The 26,063-nt window shown below is 53.9% G+C and overlaps 2 protein-coding genes across 5 annotated transcripts in view; one reads left to right on the forward strand and one right to left on the reverse strand.

The window, feature by feature from the left end:
* Positions 1–25,997, reverse strand: LOC142048923 (scavenger receptor cysteine-rich domain-containing protein DMBT1-like). 4 transcript variants are annotated; one of them, XM_075076268.1, is made up of 14 exons: positions 25,773–25,997; positions 24,631–24,693; positions 22,194–24,174; positions 20,780–21,090; positions 19,123–19,437; positions 15,239–15,385; positions 13,071–14,449; positions 5,719–6,048; positions 4,457–4,804; positions 3,386–3,715; positions 2,450–2,779; positions 1,516–1,845; positions 837–956; positions 1–699 (listed from the first exon to the last, which is right to left on the reverse strand). In XM_075076268.1, exons 8-14 carry the CDS (start codon positions 5,885–5,887, stop codon positions 647–649), a joined length of 1,680 nt encoding a protein of 559 aa, XP_074932369.1. In that variant the 5' UTR covers positions 5,888–6,048; positions 13,071–14,449; positions 15,239–15,385; positions 19,123–19,437; positions 20,780–21,090; positions 22,194–24,174; positions 24,631–24,693; positions 25,773–25,997; the 3' UTR covers positions 1–646. The 4 variants fall into 4 exon arrangements, with proteins under 4 accessions (XP_074932369.1, XP_074932367.1, XP_074932366.1 ...); XM_075076266.1 differs by lacking the exons at positions 13,071–14,449; positions 15,239–15,385; positions 19,123–19,437; ... (2 more) ...; positions 24,631–24,693; positions 25,773–25,997 and adding exons at positions 6,564–6,640; positions 7,124–7,149; XM_075076265.1 differs by lacking the exons at positions 13,071–14,449; positions 15,239–15,385; positions 19,123–19,437; ... (2 more) ...; positions 24,631–24,693; positions 25,773–25,997 and adding an exon at positions 7,124–7,342.
* LOC142048918 (uncharacterized) overlaps positions 25,889–26,063 on the forward strand; it is a 5,616-nt gene continuing 5,441 nt past the window's right edge. The window contains exon 1 of the mRNA XM_075076248.1: positions 25,889–26,022. The gene's annotated coding sequence lies outside the window, so the exon portion shown is untranslated. The remainder of the gene's footprint in view (positions 26,023–26,063) is intronic.

Genomic DNA, 26,063 nt, shown 5'->3' on the forward strand with positions numbered 1-26,063 from the left:
TTCTCATTCTTTCAGGTTTCAGTTTTACTGGTATTCAAAAGCAGATTGAATAAATACAATGGGTGAGGGACTTCTCACCCTGATGGGCTTTTAAGTGCAATCCTCATTTTGCAAAGGTGGTTGTATACAGTGCAGGAGAGCACCCTGCTCGCTGGCTCCTGGATCAGGAAGTAATCCTCACTTCCATTGGAGATTAGGGGAAAAGGTTTGATCCCGTTGGGAACACGGTGAAGGTGATGGCACTGGGTGCCACTGCAGATGGCTCTGCAGGGTGTTATAGGGATTATAGGGGGCTATAGGGCTGGGGTAGGGATTATAGCAGCTATAGGGCTGAGAATAAGAGGAGTCTGTGCAGATGGGATTAGGATGCTGGAGCCTACCCAGAGGACCAGATAGGGGTTGTTCTGAGAAGGCCTTGCTTGGAGACTGAGGGACTTAGCAGTGCTGCATGGAGGAACTGGGACCCACAGAGGGTCAGCGCAGTGAGCTGAGGGCTATGGGGCACACAGGGCAGGGGTCTCTGCTCTGCCAGAGGGGGTACTCTCTGCTGACCATCGCAGTGACTGCTCTGGTCTTCTGGCTCCACAGAACAGGGTCTTCTGGGGTCCTGAGGGAGCCTTGCTGTCAACACCAGAAGCGTGGCTGCCTAAGCCTCGGATGACATCCCGGTGTCCTCTGTCTTCTTTACAAGTGGCTTGTCTGCAAAATGAAGGAGCAGGGTGATGCATGGAAGGTGCAATCCCCAGCACCAGGTTGGGGTGCATCCATGCCAGCCAGGAGTACAGCCAGCTCCACAAACAGGCCAGGCGCATCATGTGCTGTGGTCCTGCTTTTACCTGGGGAGCTTCCAGCCCGTCTTCCACACCTCGTCCACAGGTACAGGACCAACAGTGTCCCGCAAAGTATTGCCCCCACGCCGAGCAGGCCTGCCAGCACCGGGCAGGCCTGTATAAGGTCTGTGGGAAGAGTGAAGCTCAGAGGGGGTTGACTGGATGGCCTCACCCTCTCCGCCCCTCTCACCCTTCCCTTCTGCTGCATGTTCTGGGGACTTGTAACATCCTTCCTCACTGCCCTCCTGGGTGCTGGGGCTGACCCTCATCATAGAATCATAGAATCGTTAAGGTTGGAAAAGACCCTTAAGATCATCAAGTCCAACCGCTAACCTATCACTGGCAGGAGTGAGAGCTCACCCTCTGCTTCGGGAGGGTGGGTGCATGGGCACCCCCATTAGGCTAATGGAAACAGAGTGTGCCCACTGGGGATGCTCAGATCTCCATGACCACTGAGATGTCTTCACCCAGTTGGTCCCACTCCACTGCGTTACAGCTGCTGCCTTCAGGTGCCTCTACCCTGCCCACCTAACATCTCCCAGTTAAAAAGTTTATGACAACACTTCTGCCTGCCTGTGAGGGCACCAAGACTGGGATGGAGATAGGAGCCTTTACCCCACCATGTGTCTGCCCTGAGTTGGCCCTGGTGCAGAGAGAGTGAGTGACAGGGGATCTTGGCACTCACCTTTCTGCTCCATGCACACCACTCCAGCTGCCGAGCCCTGCCTGCACGGCCCCAGCCCCATCTCTCTCTGCTGGCACTCCAGGAGCAGCGACTCTGTCCCCCGGCAGCTCAGTCCCTCCAGCAAGGCATGGCCGTCCCCCTGGCTGAACTGGGCTCCCACAGGTGCTGACTGGGCTGGCCCGCAGCCCAGCTGCCTGCAGACCACCCCGGCTTCCAGCAAGCTCCAGCCGTTGCTGCACACCCCGTGCCAGGTAGCGTTGTAGAGCACCTCCACCCGCCCCGCGCAGGGACCGGGGCCGTCCTGCACCCGCACCTGCAAGGGGTTTGTGCCTGCAAGGAAGAGCACGAGGAGGTGAGGTGGTGCCTCTGACCCCATACAGCAATGAGAGCTTCTGACTTGCTCCTGGGCATTTTTTTCTGGTGTCCTATTGAAAGCAAGCCAGCAGCACCCATGACCAGCTATGAGGCATGGATTGCCTTGCTCCGCCCCTTGTACAAGATGCCTTAATAGGCAACATCACTACAGGGCTGGTATCTGTGAGATGGGGCTCATGGGAGACTCACACCCACAGCCCCAGTGGGACTGGACTCCTGTGTCTAGGAAAGGTGCGTCTGGATTATTTTTTAAGCAAGGCTTTGCCCACAAGATGCTGTTGTTGATGAGCTAGAGGGACATAGTCTAGATTAAATCAGTGTGGGTTAGGTGCACAACTCCTGTCTAAGGCAGGGTGGCATTGTTGCTCAACTCCAAGCCAAGTGGCTGGGTGACAGCTGACTTCTGCTTTGATCCTGGGGATGGGGAAGACTGAGCAGAGAGACGAGAGCCTGGCACAGCCCTGGGCTAGAACAGCATCTCCAGCACCCATCAATACCCACTTGGATGGACACCAGCCATCCTGGCTCACCCATCCTGCTCCCTGCAGCCTGGTGCTACCTGAGCAAACCACGCCGGCATCCTCGCTGTGGCCACAGTTGTGCTCTCCCCAGTTGCTCAGCTGGCACTCGTTGAGGGTGGACTCAGTCCCTATGCAGTGAACATCATCCAGCCAGATGGGATCTGACCCTGGCCCGAAATGAGCAGAGCCTGGTGCTGACAGCACCACGCCGCAGCCCAGCTGCCTGCACACGACGGCGGCGTCATAGAGGTCCCAGGTGTCGTCACACACGGTCCCCCACTTCTGGTCGTGAAAGACTTCAACTCTCCCCAGGCAGCGGTTCGAGCCGTTTACCAGCCGCAGTGGGTGCTGCCCCAAAGTGTGTGCATCTGTGAAGGGAGCAAGAGGCACGCTCACGCCTGGCTGTCACCCACGGTTCCAGCTGGGCTTAGCAACTGGGAAAGCAGAGCATCCTTCTACACTTGCAGCCTCCAGCTTCCTGGGGAAGGTGCTACACTAATAGGGCTGGCTTGGGATTTGCTTCTCATTGGGGTGGATAAAGAGGGGGGGGTCACAGCTCCAGAGCTTGGGGCTTGGACCCTGACAAAGGGTTCTGGGGTCAACAGTGACTATGGGAGGGCCCTGGGGTCAACAATAACTGGGGGGGGGGGGTACTGGGGTCACCAGTGACTATGAGAGTTGGTAGGAGCCATTGCTCAAAGAACTTGTGTAGCTAGAGCTATCAGAAAGGGGAGAGGTAGGAGAAGGGCTCGCTCTTCCTACACAACATCATCCTAACAGCATGCTGGGGTCTCACAGCCTGCGGCAACACAGGGAAGAGAATCACCCACTGTGACACTCATACCCTTCCCTTGATTTAATTTTTTTTTAAACCAGGGTGAGGTAAAGGCACCCATCCCTGGCTACCTGGGACATGATTGAGCTGACCCTGCACCCCAACCCACATGGTACTTATCCTGACTAACGTGTATCACCTGAGCACACCACACCAGCATCTTTCCGGTGATCACAGCTGTTGGCTCCCCATAGCCTTGTCTGGCATTCAGAGAGGGCAGCTTCTCCCCCCGTGCAGTTCACATTATCCAGCCAGATGCGGCCGGACCCTTGCCCGAAGTGAGCTGAGCCTGGGGCTGAGACGGCCGTCCCACAGCCCAGCTGCCGGCAGACCACCGCCGCCTCGTCCATGTTCCAGCCATTGTCGCACACTGTCCCCCACTGATGGTTGTGGAGCACCTCCACACGTCCCGCGCAGCGGTTGGGGCCGTTCTCCAGGCGCAGAGGGGCTGGTGTGTTCGTGGCTGTGCCTGCTCGTGACACGAGACATAAGGGGAGTGTCAGACCAGGTCTTGCCCAAGGTGCTTCTTCTTGCCACCATGGTGAGACCCATGCTGGAGGATGCTCCCCTGTGTTGTGCACAAATGTGCACAAATTCCCATGTCCACAAATAGCTGTTGAGGAGTATCTAAAGTTTGGGGCTAAACATCTCGGGCACGGGTAAAAGCAGCTGTGCAACCTCAGAGGCCAAGCATGTTCAAAATGAGTGCAAAGCAAACTGTAAACGGCTGCAACCCTTCTTTTCAGCCTTGCCAGGTGGCCATCCATGAACCCTGCATGTGGCTGCAGCAGCCCCCAAAGGGAAAGACTTTCTGCAGGCCCTGTTGTCACTGCCCCTTCTTCAAAAAGACTTCAACCCCCTCCCCCATCCTTGCACAGTCCGTGGGCTACCAGTCCCTGTAGCATGGTGGGTTGGGACCTTGCTAGGAGCATCTAGCACCCAGTCCAGTGCTTCCCCTCTCTCCTTGGTGCCCATGTGAGTGCACTTTTTATGTGCTGCCCAAAGAGCATCATTCCCTTCTGTGCTGCTCTGTACTTTCATGGACCTGTGTGATAAAGAGTGCCAGCATGGCATGTTGTAGGAGATGGGACAAGGTCACCCACCCAGGTGGCCACTTCCCAGCCCTTGGCTGCAGCTGTGACACTGGTACGAATCCCCAGAGCAGAGCATCCCCCGCTGAACTTCTCCTGGTCCACAAGCATGATGTTACCTGTGCACACAACGCTGGCATCTTCTCCGTGCTCACAGTTGTTGATGCCCCAAGGTCTGGCCAGGCATTCAGTCAGGGCAGCTTCGGTCCCACTGCACTGAACGTTGTCTAGCCAAATGGGGCCCGATCCCTGGCCAAAGTGAGCTGCACCATAGGCTGAGACTGCCATCCCGCAGCCCAGCTGCCGGCACACCACGCTAGCATCGGGGAAGCTCCAGTTGTCATCGCACACGGTTCCCCACTGGTGGTCATGCAACACCTCTACTCTTCCAGAGCAGTGGTTTGTGCCGTTCACCAGGCGGAGCTCTGCAGGACCGGTGTGGATGGCCATAGGGTGGATGGATAAGTCTGTGGAGGGCATGAGAGGCGTACCATTAAAACCCCCTTGCAGGACCTTTCTGCACTCCACTACAGTTGTTGGCTGCACCCAGTTGCTACCAACGTGCAGCCACCTCGAGACCAGGAAGGGGGTAATGCCACATGGTCCCAGCAACCCATGGTCTTTCCAGCTGTGGCTGGAGGTCCTGAGGCTGCTGGGACAGAAGGAGGGAAGCTTTTCTTCCTGGCTTTCATTGGACACCATGTCCTCTTTGCAGGTGGAGGTGACAACCGAGGGGGCTCAGTGCACCTTTGTACCAATGCCTGTTGGGAAAATTCTGGCACCGATTGCTCCAGCATCTACCAGTTGCCGTGAGCACCTGCACCTCAATCAGCCACCAAAGCTCCAAGCTTTTGAAGGTTCAAGCTTTTGCAGCTTCACAGTTTGTGGCCATAAAAAAAGTGTTCTTTAGCTGATTGTGGCTCGCCAGAGGCAAGGGCATGGAAACCATCCTGTCTCTTGTGTTGGTGATGGGGAGGAGGAATCTGGGTGTCTCCTCCTGGCCATCCTCTCCCCTGCCTAAGGCTGTGTTTCACAGTGCTGGCCTGCAAAACACAACAGGTCTCTATCCTGCCCAAGTCCCCAGAACCATGCACGTGGGGTCCTGCTCACACAAAGGTACGCGTGATGTGCCAAGGGGTCCCTATGCCTCCACCAGAGGTGGTTCAGCATCTCAGGAAGGTGGAGTGAGCACAGATGTTTCCCAAGTTGCTCACTAGCCTGCAGTCCCTTGTATGGGGCAAACCACAAAAACATCCCTTGCTGGGGCCACAGGGAGCTTTTCAAAAATTGAAGGGGCAACACTCCTTGTGAGGGAATTGCTTTGCAGACCACATGTCATCATCCTGTTCCCCTCCCCTCCATAATTTCCACGGGGCATTACCTGAGCACACCACACCGGCATCTTCACCGTGGTGGCAGTTGTTCTCTGCCCAGCCCTTTGTCCTGCAGTAAGACAGGGCAACCTCCGTCCCCATGCAGTTGACATCATCCAGCCAGATGGGACCAGACCCTGCCCTGAAATGCCCGTCCCCTGGGGCTGACAGTGCCATGCCGCAGCCCAGCTGCCGGCACACCACGCTAGCATCCTCCAGGTCCCAGTGGTCATCGCATACCGTTCCCCACTGGTTCTCGTAGAAGACCTCGACCCTGCCAGCACAGCGGTGCGGGCCATCTGACAGGCGGAGGGGAGCTCTCTGGGAAGCAACTGGGTCTGCAAGAGGGATATGGAGAGCGGCCGGTGCGGAAAAGCAGCACCGGGAAAGGCTGCGTCACTTGCATGGGCTTCATGGAGCCTCTGCAAACAGCAGTGGCTTACATGAACCACAGACATGCTTCTTTGGCTCAAAGACAAACAAAAAAAAATAAATTTAAAAAGCCAAGTCTAGAAGAGAAAATGCTCTGCAAACCTCGTTTTTGAAAGACAATTATCTTTAAAGGGGCTTCAGATCTTTTTTTTTTTTGTTTAATATTCCCAATCAAACAAAAGGAAAACACTGCCAGCTGGACTGAAAACTTCAGGAAACTGTATGTAGGGTGTAGCTGCCAGCCATCTGATTAAAAGGGGGGGTCAACCTGGTGCTTTAACTAGTGATTTGCACGATGCGATTGGGAGCCTGTGTGGCAAATTGGCCCATGACCCCTAGCCAAGTGGAGCTGTGTCTTAGAGGAGGGCATTGCACAGGCTCAAACTACAGCAAGAAAGGTAAATATGAGGTGTTTAATCACCATAGCAGAAAGTGCTGTCGTGGCTGAGCTGCTGTGGGATAACCAGGTTGGGATCTAGGTAGCAGCTGCAGCATCTCCTGGAGAAAGGGATGCAAAATGACACAGGCAGAGGCAGAAAAAAAATAAGAAAAGCACCTTGGCATCCCATTTGCAGCACAACTGGTCACCTCCTGGAAAGCCTTCATGTCCGCAGGGCGCAGAGCAGAATAAATGCTCCTGTTTGCGCTGGAGGGGAAGAGGACTTTGTGCCCTTTGTAAATGATCTGGCTGGCCCTGAAGAGCCAACACAAATAAGCAACTTCTGGTTTTGACTGACACCGGTTGGTAAGGCTCCAAGCATTTCCCAACTGCTTTGTGCAAGGGCAGCAGCACAGAGGCCAGGATAATTACCTGGCTAACGAGGTCTCCTTCCCCATCCATGCTTTCTCTTCCTTTTAAAGGCTGGTGGGTCAACGGAGGCTTTGCCCCATCCATCTGCAAACCCAGTCCCCACCATTTCTGCAGATCTCCAACCCCATCTTTCTCCTAGGATGCTCCTTCCCCATGCAAGAGCCACTCACCACAGAGGCATGCCAGGTAGATGAGGAGCCCTGCTCTGATGAAGCCAGCCAGGCTGCTCTGCAGGGACAAGAGGTGATGTCCCAAAAAACCCATGCCTGTCGCATACACCTTAGGACAGGTGACCGTCCCAGTGTGAGCTGCAGGCTGAGCTGGGTGCTGTCAGTGGTGCAAACTTGGTGAAAGCAGGTTTGTCCCCTCCTCCACAGCAACTCATCCCTCCTCCTGCACTGACCCCGCCTCCCTCCTGTCCCTGGGATTTTGCCCTCTGGTTTTAAGTGGTTTAAGTGCCCCACCAGCACCCAAGCCATGTCTGCTAGGAGGCTACCGCCCATTCTCAGCTGCGTCTGCCCCATTTCATCCCCACATCCCCAGTCCCCAGCCACCTCCGGGCTGTGGATCTGGCAGCTGGAGGGTTTGCAGTACTCAGTTATGGAGGTTTGCACCCTCAGGAAAAGCCAATCCTCCTCTTGCAGGTATCCAAAAGTGAACCCCTGCTCTACAGAGATACCCCCAAGGTGCTTGCAGAGGGCAAGAAACCTCCTTTCCCCTGCCAAAATAAGGAGTTTTGATGGGTTGTGTACATTGAATACTATCCTCTGGCTGGAGTCTCTGCCAAAGTCACATCACTGAAGCCACTGCATGTATAAAATGCAGAGCCTGTATTCTGAAAGTATCACAAAATATAAAGAATAAGGGGAGGGTGGTCCAGAAACCATGCTGTAGCTGCTGAGGTTAAGTTGCAGACACACTCAGGTTTCAGGCACCCCCTGTTGTGTTGATTCTCATCTTCAGTTTAAGGGAATTTGGGGAATTTACAGACCGATCTCTGAGGTGAGCGTCAGACCCAGGGGTTTGTGCTAAACACTCCCATGCTTGTACTATAATTTGGGTTTTCAGTGAATAGTCTTGTCACCTACAAGCAGCGGGAAGGGGTTGTCACTCTGGGATGACTTGCAGGCTGTTGCAGCCCAAGGCTGGGATTGGAGGCATGGCTATGGGGCAAGGAGCCTGCCTGCACGCTGGGGCTGGTGCAAGGAAAGCAGAGCAACCCTGAGCCCTGGGACCAGGACACTGGACTCTGTGGACTCCTGGCCATGCCACCATCACAGATGATGGAGCTGGCCACGGTCATGCCTGGCAGAGGGAGCAAAGAGGGGAGCTCAGCACTTCCTAACACTGCAGCCAAGGACCCTGAAGCCCCTTTCCCCTCTCAGCTCCTGGCCAGGGAGGAAGGTCACACATCCTCCAGAGATGAGTCCTCTCCTCAGACACCCCTCCCTGGGCTGTCGCCACTCAAATCCAGCCCACAGCCCTCATGACACCAGGCACAATGGACAGCAGGCATTGACATTTCTGAGACGACCCTGTGGGGCACACCACCCCACCAGGCTCCCACGGCTGTGCAAGGTAATCTGAGCCAAAACAGAGTCTCAGCGAAAAAGCAGTCCTGAAAGGATGCTTCGTGCTGCTCCCAGCGATGAATGTGGCCCAGGGAAGGGTTGCCTGAACGCACAGCACTGGAATCTTCCCCACTGTGGCAGGAGCCTGCACCTCAGAGCTGAGCTGGGCACTTGAAGAGGGCAGTTTCTGGCGCCATGCACACCATGTTGCTCAGATGGCTACAGGCCAGCCCGTATATAAAACCCTTACTGCTTTATGGTGGAAGATGACCATTAATTTTCAGCCTTATGTGGCTGTGGAGATAAAGCCTTTCCTAAAGAGAGCTCCCCCATCCCCTCAGTTCACTGCTCACGCCAAGAAGAGAAGCCCCAAAGGCTTCCCTGCCCACCTCCAGCTCCTCGTAGTCTAAACATCATCTTAGGGGCTGCAGGAAGGTTTGTTACCCATGCCGGTAATTCAGGTGCAGCCCTTGGCGTGATGCAGCATGGAGGCACGATGTCTTGCCCCTGTGATTTGCTTGCACAGCTACTATTACCCTTCAGCCTGGAAACATGAGCCTGGATGGTCCAACAGCTCCTTGTGGAGCCACGTAAACACAATGCAATAACTGTGAAGCCAGAAGCACAGCATGAGACTGCACCCCTGTAGGCTTGCACATGATGGGCTGGGCTGTGAAGTCTTGCAAGGTTTGAAATGCATGATGCTCATGAAATCACTGACATCCAGTGTAAACAAATAATTTTGGGCTAGTAAGACAGTACACAGAGGGAAAAAAACCCCAAACCCATGCTCCACTTTCAGCATTTCTATCCCAGCAGCTGCATTTTGAAACCCAACCCTCACTGCATTTGTTGAGTGCAAGTGAAAGGGGGTTTGTGTGTTCATGCTGTCAGTGGTGGGAAGGTGCAAGAGCTTTGCAGGCATCACATCTTGGAGACACTTGGACTGCAAGCCCTTCTGACACCACTCATGGACCCGTTTTTAAAGGTTCTGTGAAGGAGAGACATGGAAGCAAGTCTGGGGTTGGGGATGCCCATTTTAACCACATATTTGACCAAGAGATCATTACATAACTTACCTTTAACTCTTACTTTAACGCCTAAGTAAGAGCTGAAGGTAAGTTACACAGCATTTCCCGCTGGGTCGGAGAAGTGTTTGATCCAACCTACCCCATAAGTGGCAGAGGAGACAGAGTCAATAAGCAAACCAGGCCACTTCTGATAGCCTCCAGCCTCCCAGCATCTAGACTTCTTGCATTAAGCATGTTCCCTTTAGCATCTGCTTTTAGACACATTATTAACACTTTTGCCCAATTTCCCTTTGAACTAGCTGACAGCATCAGCCCCCACAATCCTCTCTGAGGCAGCAGCTTCCAGAAGCTCCCAGCCCTTTGTGCAATCTCTGGACCCACTCTAGTTGCAGCACACCCTTCCTGAGATGTGGTGACCAGCACTACACACACTACAAAAGACGTGGAAGGACTAGGATTGTATATCGCAGCAAAACTATACCCCCTGTCTCAATGCTCTTCTTAGGGTATGCAACATTTTGTTTGGGATTTTTGGCTGCTGCAGCACACAGAGATAATGATTTTGGAGAACTCGTTTGCAGCTGGATACCGGAAAACATTCAAAACCAGACATGGCGCACCATGAATTTCATTGCACTGCCTTGCACTGCATGGATGCGTAGCTAGATGGCAGAAAATTGCCTTATTATTGAGGGCAAGCAGTGGGAAACACTATCCTGTGACTCCCTTGCAGCATCCAAACTTGTTTGCACCTTCCAGAGAGAGCAAAAATATTAGGTATGTGCCAACAGCTGAGCATTGTAAACAGTTCTCTGCAAGGTGGGGATGCAAGATGGGAGAAGCCATCAGGATCTTCTCATGTTGCTTGTTTTTTTCTCTGCTGACGGCTCTCAGTGACTGTAATGGCAGCCCAGCACAGATACCTGCACTTGAGCACTCAGGGTCTTTGCAAATGACTGAGCACATGCCAGCATTTCCATGGTTCAGCCCATCATGGCTGATGCAACACGGACTCATCTTCTGCTACCTCTCTGCCTTCACATCTCAGCATCTCCCATTGATTGGAAGCATCCAGAATGTCTCATCCTCCCCTTCAACAATAAATTGATCTGTTTCAAACTCTGCCGAGATAAAGATAAAGAAGAAATCCCAGGGAATAACTTGAGCTGGGGAAAATCCATCAGCCATAACAGGAATGGGAAAAGCTCACAGCTTGAAAATTTTTAGTATAAATGGCCTGATGCTAGCTATTACATTATTTTCTCCAACATACCTGATGCCTCTCTCCCCACACCCAGGCTGTAGGAATCCTCAGCACCACCCCTGGACGTTTGGGCTGCCATATACCCTGGCAGCCCTTCAGATCCACCCTGGAGACCCTGAAGATCCTTGAGGTTCTGGATCTGCCACAGGCAGCCAAGCAGCCCCAGCTGCTCTCATAGACCCTCCAGGGACCAAGTCCAGCCCTACTAGGGCTGGGAGGGGTGAGAAGATGGTACTGGGGAGGGACCTAAGCTGTGCTCAGTGTCATGGTTGCAATACAAAGCAAATTGCTGCCTGCCCAGACAGCTCACACCTTCATGTGCCCGTCTTTTGGTGTCCTCCATACTGAACCTCCCCCAAGGGCTTCCTGAAGGGCCTCCCTCTCTGGGGATCATCACTACAATGATACTCAGGAGACACTAAAATGGATATCCCATGGACAAGTATCTCTGTTAGCAAGGGTCGTTGCCTTATTTATCACCCCATGGAGAAGGCAGTGAGACTGATGGGTCAAAACTGTCAGCATCCTGGGGCAGCAGGGCACGGATCAGAGTTAGTCCCAGGGCCCATTTGCAGAGGGCACTGAAAGGGACTAAAGGGACAGGCTGGAAAATGCGTGAAGGATTAGCACACCCCCACCTTGGATGTTTCAAAGATCCGTGCATGGGTGTCAACTTCTTTTTGCAAGGTGCCCTTAAGTCCCTCAGTGCTGTTAGACTTGTGCACTCAGCTACCCAGACCCTATTTCTAGCCTTAAAAAGAGCTTTACCCCACTCTTAACTCTTTCTTGCTACGTCCACGGGCTTTAAACACAACCTGAAGGACAGATAGGTTATAAAGTTAGTGCCCAATGCTGGGTGGTGGGTGGACTGCCTGCCCAACCACATTGGTGGCTGGACCTCCTGTCTCACCTCCCGCTCTCTGCAAAGAGCCAACTGAGCACCCCTGGTCGAATATCCAGGTTGCATCAAACTGGAGCAACCCAGGGATGGGTCCAGAACAGCTTATCCATAGAGGGGTAAAGGAGCAGGAGGCTCTGAGATGACCACCCAGCCATGCAAGCGAGGACCCTGGAGATGAACTCCTCTAAACCTTGCTGGGAAAAGGTTGAAAAGGGACTATGCTTCCTAGGGGTGGAGGTAGATAGAGCATAACCCTGGGCCACATCTTTAGGAATGAGAAGAAAGACAAGCTAACTTTGCAAAGCCTGCTGCATCGCCATTTCCCTCATTAGGGTCATTAGGGGAATGACTGTTACCCTACTCATTAGCAGAGAGCAGGACCAAGGCAGTCAGGGGTCAGCACAGGATGTCGTTGTGGCCTAAGGCAGAACTATTAATTCTGATGTATGTTTTCATCTCAAATTGCCTGAAATAAGATGTGTTTCAGCTGACTAAGGGGTGTTTCTGCACCACAAAAGGGACCATGTGTTGCATACCAGTGGGACAAGACCTGCTGAGATAGCTTTGGGAGACTGGATAACGGGAGAAGAATCCAGCCCTGCTGTAGTCCCTACCACCCTCCAAAACAGCTCATGGAGTGCAGGATATCTAGGGGTATTCTGGGGCTCTCAAAGTTGGGGGGAAACTTAAAGCTGGTGTTACAGCAGAAACCTTGAGAAGTGGAAAGACACAAGTCGGTGTAGAGGGGAGGCATGGGATGATAAGAGATGGGGCACACTGGAAAGCAGCTCACCAATCGTCAGGCCTGGGTCTTAACAAAAACGGTTTTAGGGGTATCAAAGAACGAGCACCCAACACAGAGGATAAGCCCCATTTGTAGTCAGTTTAGGTGCAATATTGATTTATGGACAGATAAGAAAAAACAAAGTGTGAAGGTATGTCAGAAAACACGTGAATCCAAAAATGGAAGAAGGTGAGGAGGAAGAATAAACCCTATCAACATCACACTCGTCTGTGGAAAAAGCTTGGACCCCTGATGACCCACTGCCAAGTCCCCTTGCATGAGGAAGACTGGTGCTGCTGACCTTCAGATTGAGAGAACAGCAGAAAAGCGAGCATAGGACATTGAAAAGTGGCCGAAACTAGGGAGTATGTGCCCTGGGCAACTCCTTTTTAGTGCAGCAGAGCCCAGGACCAACCCACATCCATGCAGGTATTAACTGAAAAGTCCCAACATCACCATCAGCTGGACTACAAAACGTTCATGCAAGGCTTACTACAAGTTTGACACAAAGAGCTAACTACTCAGAGCAGCACTTCCACAAGCCTTAAACACTCCTTTGTACATACCACAGGCGTAGACTTGGCTGTAGCCTTGCCAGGTCCTCCTTTGCAAGTGTCCTTCACACTGTAGGATCAACTTTTATTCATGAGTTCTCTGAGCTTTTGGCCTGTTTGGGCTCTTCATGCACTCCTCGTTTCCCTCGGCAGATGCTTCCCACACATCATGCAAGCCATCTTCTGTTTTCCAGCTTGGCCAATCTTCTCAGGGCACTCCAAGCCTTCGTCTTCTAAGCTCCTGTGACCCAGCGTGCATGCCCTGTTTCTACTCTTCCCCTGCCTTGCAGATATTCATGCTTTTACCCCACCATGCTTTTACCACAATACAGCCACTGTATTGATCACGTCACTCATCCCGTTTCTCTCTGGTTGGCTACCTATTTTCCTGGTCCTTTGTGAGTAGGACTGTCCTGCCAACTCACAGCAGGATGCTTTCATGGGGTCCTGCTCGGCTGCTTATAGTCCCATGCCACTTGGGTTGGCATGAGCCGTGGTTGTACCCAGTGCTTATTTCAGAGCTTCTTAAACCTCCTTCCAGCATCCCTTCGCATGGCTGATTTGCACCTCCATGCCTTCCAAGCCCTTCACAAGAAGCCCCTGTCTTCTGAAAGGCCCCAGGAGACTGATGTCCAAGGACACAAGGCACAGGAGCGTGACTGGGAATGCAGCAGATGGAAGTGATCAGCGAGATCTAGTTGCCCCCATACAGATGCATCTAGTGACCTATAGATCCTTTGTCACGTTTGCCAGTCCCATATTAATGTCCTAAAATTAGGGTATCTTGAATGGTGATTTATGTGAGGCCTAAACTGAGCTTTCGGGTGGAGTTTGCAAAGCTGTTCAATTTAACCACTGTAGGGAAACAAACCCTGGCATATACTTCGGGGTAAACTTACAGTCTCCACTGACTGGCTATAAAAAAAGAAGAAAAAAACCCTCCAACAAAAAAAAAAAATCCTCCAATGGTAAATCGTTGCTTGAGTCTTACAGAATGTTTTTATTTTCACAAATGCATGAAAAAAAAAATTGAAAGAGGGAACCTGAAATATTTCTACGCATCACATGTCTTCTGCCTGCAGACTCTTGGTGCCACACAGTGTGTATCACTCCTTGTATCGCTCGGAGTGACTGACTGAGGTGGGCATGGAGATCGGTGGTGGATCTAGTGACGTGGCTCTGTAGAGATGAGGTGGTCCAGGGCCTTTGGTGAAAGAGCTGTGTGCTGTGACGGAGCTGCATCACTGGAGGTTAAGGTCTGGGCTGGTCACAGGCTGCGCTAAGCTCTCTTGTCAGCATCCCTAGCAGGAGCCACCTTGGCTGCTGCTTTTCTTTCCCAGGCATCGAGGTGGATGTGTCAGAGACAATCAGCTCCTCCATGCGCACAAAACCTGCAGAGCACAGTGGTTCAGATGACGGTTTGCTCCATGTAGCCTGAATTTTTCCCTTTTAACAAGACCAACGGAGGATGCTCGCTCCATTGGAGACAACACAAATCACTTTGGCTTGGCCAACAGTGGCAGCACAGGGCATACCACCATCGCCCCTGCCAGCACTCAGACACGAAGCCTGCTTTGAAGAAACCACCCTTGATCCAGCATTTGGTCCACACCCAGCACCACACCCATCACCTTTCGTCAACATGACAGACATTCAACAAGACAACATGGGGATGTTCAACATGGGCAACCCCAACCGCTCAACACCACTTTCCAAGAGTCTCCACCACAGTGCTAAAACTTCAGGAACAGACACCATTTCTGGCCTTTTCTCACCCCTTGGGCTAAAGGTGGATTATCCCTTGCCAAAAGGGAGCTAGGAACCCATAGAGCCATCCTCTGCTCAGAGCTCCTGTCTGATGTACTGGCAGCACAGGCAGCAGGGGGAAGTGCAGGCAGTGTTTGAGGAGGCTTCAAGGGCTGTCCCACCTCCCAGTGTGTCCATAACCCAGCAGGGAAGATGGTGTCAAAGTGAAAGGGGAAGAGGGGAAAGAAAGAGAAAGGGGAAGGGGATGGGGAGAGAAGAGGTCAGACCAGAAAAGGAAGTTCCTTTCAACATGAGCCACGGGGAAAAACACCTTCTGCCCCAACTCTGCTGACATAAATGTTTTGAACAAAATTCGTTTCCAACCACACACTTCTGCAAACTCCGTTGCCCTCTTCACCTGCAGTGGAGCTTACCTAGTGGGGAATTAAAAACCCTGCTTTGCATTCGACTCCTCCTCTGGTCCAGAATAACCCTGCAGACCAGCATCAAGACTGGAGGGATGATTGAGACCAGCAATGGGAGCAGCAGCAGAGGATGCAGAGGTTTGATGGTAACAGAGCCTGTGAGAAGAAAGAAAACATTTCTTCATCCAGAGCTATTTCAGGAGATAAATGGCCATCACAAGGGCATAAGGAAATGAGCACAGTGTGCGCCATGGCAAGTTCCCATTAGGCAGTGGAAAATATACTTTTCCCCTATGAGGATGGTTAAATATTATAACAGAGACAAGAAAGGCATTTGGATCTCCATCCTTGGGGACTTTCACATCTTCACTGGTCAAGGCCATGAACAACATGGTCTAGTTGGTCTAATAGAGAGTGGAAGATCTGCCTTTAAAAGGCAGAGCTCAGAGGGCAGAGTCTGGTTGGAGGCCTGTCACTAGTGGTGTTCCCCAGGGGTCTCTGCTGGGTCCAGCCCTGATCAACATATGCATCAATGACCTGGATGAAGGGATAGAGTTCACTGTCAGCAAGTTCGCTGATGATCCCAAGCTGGGAGGGGTGGCTGATGCACCAGAAGGCTGTGCTGCCACCCAGCGAGAGCTGGGCAGGCTGGAGAGCTGGGCCCAGGGGAACCTCATGAAATTCAACAAGAGGAAGTGCAAGGTCCTGCCCCTGGGGAGGAACAGCCCCCCGCACCAGCACAGGCTGGGGGTGACCTGCTGGAGAGCGGCTCTGCTGAGAGGGTCCTGGGGGTGCTGGGGGGCAACAGGTTAACCCTAAGCCAGCACCGGGCCCTTGGGGCCAAGAAGGCCAATGGTATCCTGGGCTGCATAGAAAGGAGTGTGGCCAGCAGGGCGAGGGAGGTTATCCTCCCCCTCTACTCCGCCCTAGTGAGACCACATCTGGAGTGCTGTGTCAGTTTTGGGACCCCCAGTTTAAGAAGGACAGGGAACTGCTGGAGCAAGCCCAGCGGAGAGCTACCAAGGTGATCAGGGTCTGGAGCATCTCCGTTTTGAGGAAAGGATGAGACACCTGGGTTTCTTCAGCCTGGAGAAAAGAAGACTGAGGGGGGGATCTCATCATTACCTATAAATATCTAAAGGATGGGTGTCAAGAGGATGAGGCCGGACTCTTTTCAGTGGTGCCCAATGACAGGACAAGGGGCAACGGGCACAAGTTGGAACACGGGAAGTTCCACCTAAACATGAGAAAAAATTTACTGTGCAGAGAAGTGGGACAGGCTGCCCAGAGAGGCTGTGGAGTCTCTTCTCTGGAGACATTCAGACCCTGCCTGGACGCGGTCCTGTGCCCCCTGCTCTGGGTGTGCCTGCTCAAGCAGCGGGGTTGGACAAGTTGATCTCCAGAGGTCCCTTCCAACCCTTGCCATTCTGTGATTCTGTGATTAGACCAGAACTCTCCATAGATCCCTTCCAATCTATATTGTTTTGTGGTCATATGATTCAGGAAAGGAGATATAAAGAAAGCTTCTGCTAAGACCCTGTCACCATCAGGCATGGTCTGTCTTGTCAGTGCTGTAGCACCTTTGCACTGGTTGTGGCCATTCAATGCCCACATCCATACACCATCACGACTGTCTAAGCTTCAGGCGTCCCCACGGTGGATCGCTGGGGAGCCAAGGCCATTCAAGGTGCCACCACTCTGACTGCTCCAAGCAGGGCAATTGTAGTGTGGCTTATTCCTGGTGGACCCTACCAGGGCTAGCCGATTGCAAAATGGTCCCTTCTGCAAACCACATCCCATGGTCACCCATTTCTCTCCTCAAAGAAGCATGGGTGACCAGTTAAGATAGAGGTGCCTGCAGGATGTACCACCCATGCAGTGCTCTCCCCAAGGAGACTGCATTTGAGCCCAGGTGGCTCCCAAGCAAGTGCATCCAGTCCTGGATAACTCACTGGATGCAGACATCCTTCTCAGAAGGATATGGAGATACCTCTCTGTTCCCACTGGCCTTGAGGGGACCACAGAAGCCTTGAGGTTTGTCTGAAGTTAGGTGGGAGGGAAGGGCAAACCTGGATAGTGGGACAAGTCTTTCCAACATCAGCCATGGCCCTTATTTCCCCAGCTCAGTCATGAGGATATGCCCCATGCTGTAGCTTTTCCTCCTGGAAGGTTTTCATCATCATATTTCCCATGGCCAGGATCACTCCCCTCCAACTTGTGCTGAGCACATACTTGGGAACCCCCATCCTGAGATGACATTCTTGGCCGTGGTGCTCAAAACAATTCCAGTGGGGTCTACAAATGTAGGACCCAGCTTGTGCTGAATGAAAGCCCACCTTCACTCTCCAGCGTGCGTATCCCTGTTACTGCCTCCTGAGCCACTGGCAGGTGTGCACTCTCCGAGCCTAAGCAAGGAGATAACACCAGCACAGAATGGTTTGGGTTCAAAGAGACCTTTAAAGGTCATAGAATCATAAAATCATAGAATCATTTAGGTTGGAAAAGACCTTTAAGATCACAGAGTCCAACTGTTAACCTAACTGCCAAGTCCAGCACTAAACCATGTCCTGAAGTGCCACATCTACATGTCTTTTAAATACCTCCAGGGATTATGACTCAACCACTTCCCTGGGCAGCCTGTTCCAGTGCTTGACAATCCTTGTAGTGAAGAAATTTTTCCTAATATCCAATCTAAACCTCCCCTGGCAGAACTTGAGGCCATTTCCTTTTGTCCTATCACTTGTTACTTGGGAGAAGAGACTGACACCTACCTCGCTACAATCTCCTTTCAGGTAGTTGTAGAGAGCGATGAGGTCTCCCTTCAGCCTCCTTTTCTCCAGATTAAACAAACCCTGTTGCTTCAGCCGCTCCTCATAAGATTTGTTCTCTAGATGCTATGTCACCTAATGCAATGAGCAGGGACATCTTCAACTAGACATGGCTGCTCAGAGCCCTCTCCAACCTGACCTTGAATTTTTACAGGGCTGGGGCATGCCCAGACCCTTTTTCAAACCGATGGTGGTGACATTACCTGACCACACCACACTGGCGTCTTCCCCACGGTCACAACTGTGTGTCCCCCATGGCCTGGCCAGGCACTACGAGAGGGTGTCCTCCCTCCCTGTGCAGTTCACGTTGTCCAGCCAGGTGGCATTGCGCCCTTGCCCAAACTGAGCGCACCGGGGCCGAGACCACCATCCCACAGCCCAGCTGCCAGCACACGACTGTGGCATCCTCTTCATTCCAGCCATCATCGCACACAGTCCCCCACTGATGCCTATGGAGCACTTCAACTCTTCCAGCACAGAGGCTTGAGCTGTTCACCAGCCACAACTCCATGGGGTCCAAAACGGGAGAAGGTGGACACCTCCCAGTGCTGCTCTACTGCAGCACCTTGCAAATAATCCCTGAAGTCACCCAGGTTTTGTCTTCTGGCAAGACAGGACTGGCATCCCATTACAAGCTGGAGGGATGGGGGGGATTACTTTCCATCTTGGACTACCTCTAGAGATCCAGAAGAAGCTTGGGACATAGAGATGGAGAAGCCTGCAGCCATGCATGGCAAGCATCGATGGCCAAGTGCCTCCTCAATCACATGCACTTCAACATCCAGAGCACGTGTACATGATGGACATGGCAAGCCACTTGAGAACCGACATTTTAAGGTGTCAGAGGATCACCAGAAACAGGCAACAGTGCATCCAGATAGTCCATTGATATGATGCCTGCAGAAGCAGAGCTATCTCACCTCCCAAGCATTTTTGACTGTTGCTTGCAGTGGCATTTTACCCAAAGGAAAACAATGTGTGCACAGAGAGAAGCAAACTGGAATTAGGTGCAAGCATACCTACAGAAAAACTTCTTCCTGAAGCTATAACGTGGACCAGACTTACCTAAGCACACAACACCTGGATCTTCACCATGGTTGCAGTTATGGGCTCCCCAGGGCTTGAAGCTGCATTCAGTGATGGCACCTTCTGTCCCTCTGCAGTTCACTTCGTCCAGCCAGATGGGACCATGCCCTTGCCCAAACGGAGCCCTGCCAGGGGCTGACATGGCCAGCCCACAGCCCAGCTGCCAGCAGACCACCTCAGCATCACTCAGGTCCCAGCTGTCATCGCATACCATCCCCCAGTGCTGGTTGTGGTGGACCTCGACTCACCGTGAGCCGCAGCTGGAGCCATTCATCAGCTAGACCAGGGCTGGTTCTGAAAAGAGACAAGGACCTGAAACATCTGGATGTCCCAGGAGAGGTGACAGGGCTGGAGCTGCCCGGTCCTTCAATCATCCCAGAACCTTGTGGCTGGAGGGTGAGGAGATTGCCCATCCCAAATGAGAACAGGCACCCCTCAGGCACTCACCACCTCCCCAGACTCATCACCCTCCCTAGCAGGTGGCACCTGGATGGGACAGCCCTCTGAAGCTCACTCTTCTCTTCCCCAGCGCACCCCCACCCATCACGGGATTCTTCCTGCCTCCATTGGCAGGGCTGCAGTGGAGACATCTACACCCTGGACCATTTCAAAGGTCTTCTGCTCCTTTCTCCACCCCTCCCTCAAAAAAATAAAAAAGTCTGTGATAGCCTGGATGCGAGCCCTGATGGGGCAGGAGCCAAGGGTTACCTGTGCACTCAACGCCATCATCCTCTCTGTGGTTGCAGTTATGGCTTCCCTGGGACCTGGCCCAGCACAGAGAAAGAGCAGCCTCCGTCCTAGCACAGGTCACTTCGTCCAGCCAGTTGGGCCCCGACCCCTGCCCGAAGGCAGCCCAGAAAAGAGCTGACAGCGCTTGGCCACAGCCCACCTCCCTTCACACCACTTTGCCATCCATCAGGCCCCAACTGTTATCGCACACGGTGCCCCATACACCATCGTGGAGGACTTCACCTCTGCCGGAGCAGAAATTTGAGCCGTCCACCAGCCTGGTATGGGTCAAACCTGGAGCAGGTGCCCCTGCAAACACTCCCAGGGGGCAAACAGTCAGAGACTTTGCTGGGTGTGCCATCACCAGCAATGCTTAGGAGCAGAAGCTCCTGCCCAGCAAGCCCAGATGGCATCCAACAGGCTGTGCCCACGGAAGGGTTCATCCCCGTCAAGCCAGGAGGCGCTTGGGCTGAGAAATGGCCAGGGAGCTGGAGCCCTGATGCCAGGAGATGTGGAGAGCTTTGGAAGGTGAGAACAGCATTTGGAAATTGCCTGGAGCAATGGTGTGAAGAGGCTAATTCTTCACAAAATTAGGGAGGGAGGGAGTAATTCTGCCTGCCTCTAGGGGCCAGATCCAGCTCAAAATTAAAAGTCCTACCTGCCAGTGGCCATAGGTGTCTATCTGTGAGCTGGGTGTCTACGCTTACTATACAATCAGAGGGCACCCAGTCAACAGCAAGGGGCAACCAGTCAACAAGAAGGGGCAACCACTCAAAAAGTGGCTACCAGGCAAAAAGAAGGGGCAACCAATCAATAGCAAGGGGCAAGATGGTTGTCCTGCCTTCTGTTTAACCCTTTGGTTGTCCACAGCGGCTGATGCAAACCATGGTGGGTGCGTGTTCCTCACCTGAGCACACGATGCTGGAATCTTCCCTGTGCCCGCAGCTGTGGGCTCCCCAGGGCCATGCCTGGCACTTGGAAAGGGCAGCCTCTGTCCTGGTGCAGCATGTGTTGTCCAGCCAGATGGGGTCTGCTTCTCGTCCACAGAGCCCAGCAGATGGCTGACAGTGCTGTCCTGCAGCCCAGCTGCTGGCAGACCACGCGGGCTCCGTTGAGGCTCCACTGGTCATCCACACCATCCCCCACTGTAAAACACCTCCAGCTAGCCCACGCAGGAATCAGAGCCATTCACCAGCCTTATGTCAGCAGGACCTGATGCTGGCAACAATAGAGACCAAAGGGAAGGAGATGTTAATGGGAAATCATACAAAAGAAGAGGCTAGGCAGCAGCTGGGAAAGCGTCTTGACACTTGTTGGCCGAAAAGGAACAGGTAACAACCAGCAAGAGAGAGAGAAAGACATGAAAATATATGGGTTTATTATTTTCAGGGGGACACATGGCAGCTGACCCTCAAGCAAACTCCAGGCTTTTCCAGCTGAGAATACAGTCCCTTAAAACAAAGAAGGCTTTGCTAACTGCTTTTTAAGTGCACTGCTAATTGCTTTTTAAGTGCTCGACTCTGCACAGGTTGCAGGATTAACTCCCTAAGCACAACACCAACATGGGTAACTGAGTTGCAGGCTCTTTGTGGGAGTGACTTTGAGCAAGACTGTGCAGCCAGAGCACAGGATGCCAGGGTCTCTGCACCGAGGGTTCTAACCAGGCTTTGCTGGATGAACAGCCTTGACCCCAGGGTAAGGAATGGAGCTGATCAAAGGACTCTGTTATTTTCTGCAAGCATGCATCCTGCTTCCTCAGACCAGCCTGACCCAAGCATATCCACACCATGGTATTTGCCTGCCATTCAAGCTCCATAGCCCATCACCAGCCCTACTGAAATGGCAGCAACATGCTCACTGCACTTGGTTTCTACACCTTTCCCACTTTTCACTGCTTACTCCTAATGTGCTGTGTGACTCCGCTGCCATAAAAATTCCTCCCCTCTTCATGGCATGCACCTTCTAGAAGTAGTGGCACTTCTGAGGGAGCATCAAGCCTTCTGCAGCCATCAGCTGGAGGAGGGCTGCTTGTTGCAGCTGGGCTTTGCAGGTCTGTGTCTACCCTACTTGCAGAAGCACCCGTGAAACCATGGGCATTGCTCTACATGTGCACCTTATGAAGCCATGAAACCGTGGGTGTTGGTCTATATGTGCACCTTAACCGTGAAACCATGGGTGTTGCTATAACTGTGCACCTTACAAATTTGCAGCAACCTCAATCAAACCACCCAGATATGAAGAGGAGCAGCAGCACCCTGGCATGCTGCATGCAGCCAGCAATGGGGAGGGGGAGATATGGGAGGAAACACGAGAGCACTCACCACAAAGCCCTGCTAGGACCAGGAGGATCTCTGCAGCCCCAAGCCTAGCATGGGGGGAGAGTCTGTCACCCACAGGGTGCCCAGCTGACAGCAAAGGACTTTTGGAGAAGCTGTTCCCAGCCTGGCAGGGGTGTGGGAAGAGGAAGGCTTGGCAGAAACTGAGATCAGGTCCTCCATCACCAGCTGGAGAAGAAATACACCAAAGACCTGATGAAGGCAGCTGGGAAAGGATGCTTTCCACACTGCTCCGTCCCCCGGCTCCCCGGTGGCTCTTGCATCACATGGAGTCCAGTGGATGAAGGGGAACTGAGTCTTCTGCTTTCCGCTTGATCCTTGGTGACCAGCCACAGCTGCTGCGGCTGATGTCCCGTGGGTCCACCGCACAAGAGGACATCAGAAAGGGGATGGGGAGGGCTGGGAGAGTTGCAGGTCTTGGTTGTAGGTCTTAGCTTCACCCCAGCAAGTGTGTCTGCTTATACTCCATAGCCAACAGACAAGAAAATGGATGAGCATTAAATGGCCCTTGGATCCTTGCCTTGATGAGCACACTCAGGTCTGGCCCCACTGAGGGGGCTGAGACCAGCGGATCAGGTGTGGGCACCAGCATGGCAACCCTTCAGGAGCATCTCAGAGGCTTGGCACAGGCAGCAGGTGCTCTTGGCGGGGAAGGGGAGCAGCCTCTTCCACTTTCAGCTAGTATCTTGTTCAGATCTGCAGCAGGAATTCAACCCAAACCTGCTGAGGCCATGTGCAAGAGGCCCTTTTCTCCATCGCCGTGGGCAAATGTGGGTGGTGAGGCTGCAGATACGCCCATGGGACCAAAACTGGCAGCAGGTCAGCCAAGGATCTGCCAGTTATTAATTGCCAAGCAGAGAACACCAGACACTATGTCCTGCTGCCTAGCTCTTGTTCTCTCTTCTTGCTTAGCTTAGGCTGCCCTCTTCCTCATGATTCTTCTCTCCTCTTCAGCTCACCCAGGTCTGGGACGGGGTCTCCATGGTTGACCCAAGGACTTCAACCGCGTCTTATCGGTCAAAAATGACTGGGACGAGCATTGACTCGGGTTGCTTTTCAGATCCAACCTCAGGAACAAACTTTCAGTTCACCACCACGACACTCTGACTAAGCTATGAATTAAGTTTTGGGCTTCTTTGCAGGTGAGCCGGAGCCCACAGCCAGCCGATGAAGACTGGTGATGGCTGCTTGGTATCAGCCACCCCCAGAAATGCTTGCCTCATGGCAAATATCTGGGGAAACCTTCGTGTGGAGAGTGGAAGGCAAAGCAAGCTCCTTTTGCCAATTATTTTTTTTCCATGGTTGTTTACATGAAATAAAATGAGGTTGAATAAGGTAGAAATGGCCACCAAGGTATGAAGAAATAAAGCTGTAACTTGCTGTACCCACTTTGCCTGGGTTTCAAACTACTTCCCGTACTGCCCCTCTGCATGAGGTGCTGATTTTGGGCGAGCATCCTCTTGTAAACATTGCACCAAGAGCACTAGCCACCGTTGGAGGCAGGAAATGACCCGTGGGGAAGGGAAAGGGCTTCTCTGATGCCTCTGTTACTCAGAGAAGCCTCCTGCCACAGGGAAGGTGGCACTAGGAGTCATGGAGGAGTCGGGGTAAGAGCAAGCATTGGTAAGAGCAAGAGATGACCCACTGAATCAGCTGGTGCAGCCAATGCTATGTGTACATGCGCAGGGAAACTTGTGCTGGAGCATCTCCAGCATCATCCCCAGCATCTCCAGCATCATCTTCAGCATCACCCCCAGCAGCGCAGGCGGGGCAGGTGTTTTGCATCCTACATGAGGACCCCAAGGGCGCAGAGGGTGCAGACGGAGATGGCTGGAGGACAGGGACATCTGACATGCTCCACGTGTGTAGAGAAGGTGGGCAGAAGCATGTTCTGATCCTGAGGGCTGGCCAGGTGAAGGACCTTGCTGTCTGCCTGGGTTCCTCCTCTGCTTCGATGAGATCCAGGCTGCGGGGAAGAAGCAGGAGGAGACCGAGGCTACTGGGGGAGCGGGCTTTTCATCAATCTATAGGCCACGGGGGGGGATACTCGCTGCTACCAAAGCCAAGGGGTGCATAAGGATGGACAATATAAGGATGGACAATATAAAGGCAGATGATATAAAGATGGATGACAGAAGGGCAGACGATAGCAGGACTGTATAAGGATGGACAATATACGGACAAAGAAGGTGCATGCAGCCATGCAGCGACAGGAGATGTGGGGCAGGGAGGGCGAGCACAGGGGGACATGTGGGGCATCCCCCACTGTACTGCTGACCCGGGCCAGCACCCATAGGAGGGTCCCCTGCCCCATTTCCAGCTCCACCCCCCCAGGGGACTATGGCGCATCCCAGGCACAGGGACATGGGGCCACCAGGTCCCCAGTGACTTTCTGCCCCCCTCAACCACCCCCATCACCCACCTGCCCCCGGGAGGCACATTGGTGGCTCCAGGGTGTCAGTGTCCTTGGTCCCAGTCCTGGGGGCTGCAAGCAAGAGGGGGCAACAATGGGCAGGGGGCTGTAAGCAAGGTCAATAAGGGGGGTATAAGGGGGAAGCAATAAGGGCACACCCACCCCCTTATGGCAACCCACCCAAGCAACAGGCCCCCCCCCCCAAGGGACATGGAGGGGTCAGTCACGAAGGTGGGGAGGTTGGCAACAGGGAACCCCCAGCCACCCTCACCAGGGTGGCCACTCTCCCCACTGGGGCTCCTTGCGGGGTGGGGGGTGGTTCCTGTCCTGTGCCCATCACTGTGTCCTCAGTGTCACAGCCGAGGGAGGGGGTGGCCTGTGGGAGAAGGGACGTCACTGGTGGGGCTGGGGGGGGCCCAGGGGAGCTGGGGACAAGGGAGACAGAGTGACAGAGCTCCCGGGATCCTGCCTGTTCCTGTACCCACCACATATTCCAGTGGCACCAGTTCCTCCAGGAGGTCCCACGGGTGACCTGAGGGACACCCCAGCACCCCCTCCAATCACACCCAGCCCCACAATTCCCCCCAATCCCCATGCCTCACCTTAGTGATCCAGTTATCCCCACCCCCTCTGAGCCCCCAAATTCATCCAACCCCTTTCTCCCAGCTCCCCCTAACTCCCCCAGCTCACCCTAAACCCCTGCCCACCCTATTCCCCCAACCCCCTTGAGCCTCCTAACCCCCCCAGCCCCCAAATCCCCATCAGACTCCCCAACCTTCTGTCCCCCCAACCGCTCTGAGCCCCCCAAATCCCCATCAGCCCCCAAACCTCCTGCCCCCCAGTTCCCCCAACAGCTCTGAGCCCCCCAAAACCCCATCAGCCCCCAAACCTCCTGCTCCCCAGCTCCCCCAACAGCTCTGAGCCCCCCAAATCCCCATCAGGCCCCCAACCTCCTGCACCCCCCCCCCCGGAGCCCACGCCTCGCCTCCAGTCCCTCCCGGCCCCCCTGAATGCCCCAGGCCCCCGAAATCCCCTGAGACTCCTGGGTGGGGACGGGCGACCCGCGACCCGCCGGGCAACCGGCCCCTGATCGCGGTGACCCGCGGGGCACCCGGACCCGTTATAGCGGGGACACGCGGTGCGCCCCTCACCTCTCCCTCTCCCCGCTCCAAGATGGCGGCACCTCGCACTCCATTTCCCAGGAGGCTCCGCGCGGGCCCGGCCCAACCACTGGGTGCGCGCGGCGCGACGGGGGGCGTGGCTCGGCGGGCGGCGCGGCCCAGTCGTTGCGCGGCGGCGGGGGCGGGCGGGCGTGCGGCGGCGGGCGGCCGGAGCGGGCCCTGCCCTGCCCTGCCCTGCCCCGCCGCGGCGGCGCCTCCCCGAGCCCTTCCCGGCAGGCAGGTGAGCGGGCACTGGGGGGCGGCGGCAGCGGCGACGGGGCC

Source organism: Phalacrocorax aristotelis, chromosome 29 (assembly GCF_949628215.1).
Source record: "Phalacrocorax aristotelis chromosome 29, bGulAri2.1, whole genome shotgun sequence".
NCBI lineage: Eukaryota > Metazoa > Chordata > Aves > Suliformes > Phalacrocoracidae > Phalacrocorax > Phalacrocorax aristotelis.

Coding starts and splice junctions, on each gene's coding strand:
- LOC142048923 (XM_075076265.1), bottom strand. CDS start 7,217: ATGGGTTTTTTGGGACATCACCTCTTGTCCCTGCAGAGCAGCCTGGCT. Junction 6,049..7,123: donor CTACCTGGCATGCCTCTGTG/GTGAGTGGCTCT, acceptor TCCCTCTTGCAG/ACCCAGTTGCTTCCCAGAGA. Junction 3,716..4,456: donor TGCCAGCGTTGTGTGCACAG/GTAACATCATGC, acceptor TGTCACGAGCAG/GCACAGCCACGAACACACCA.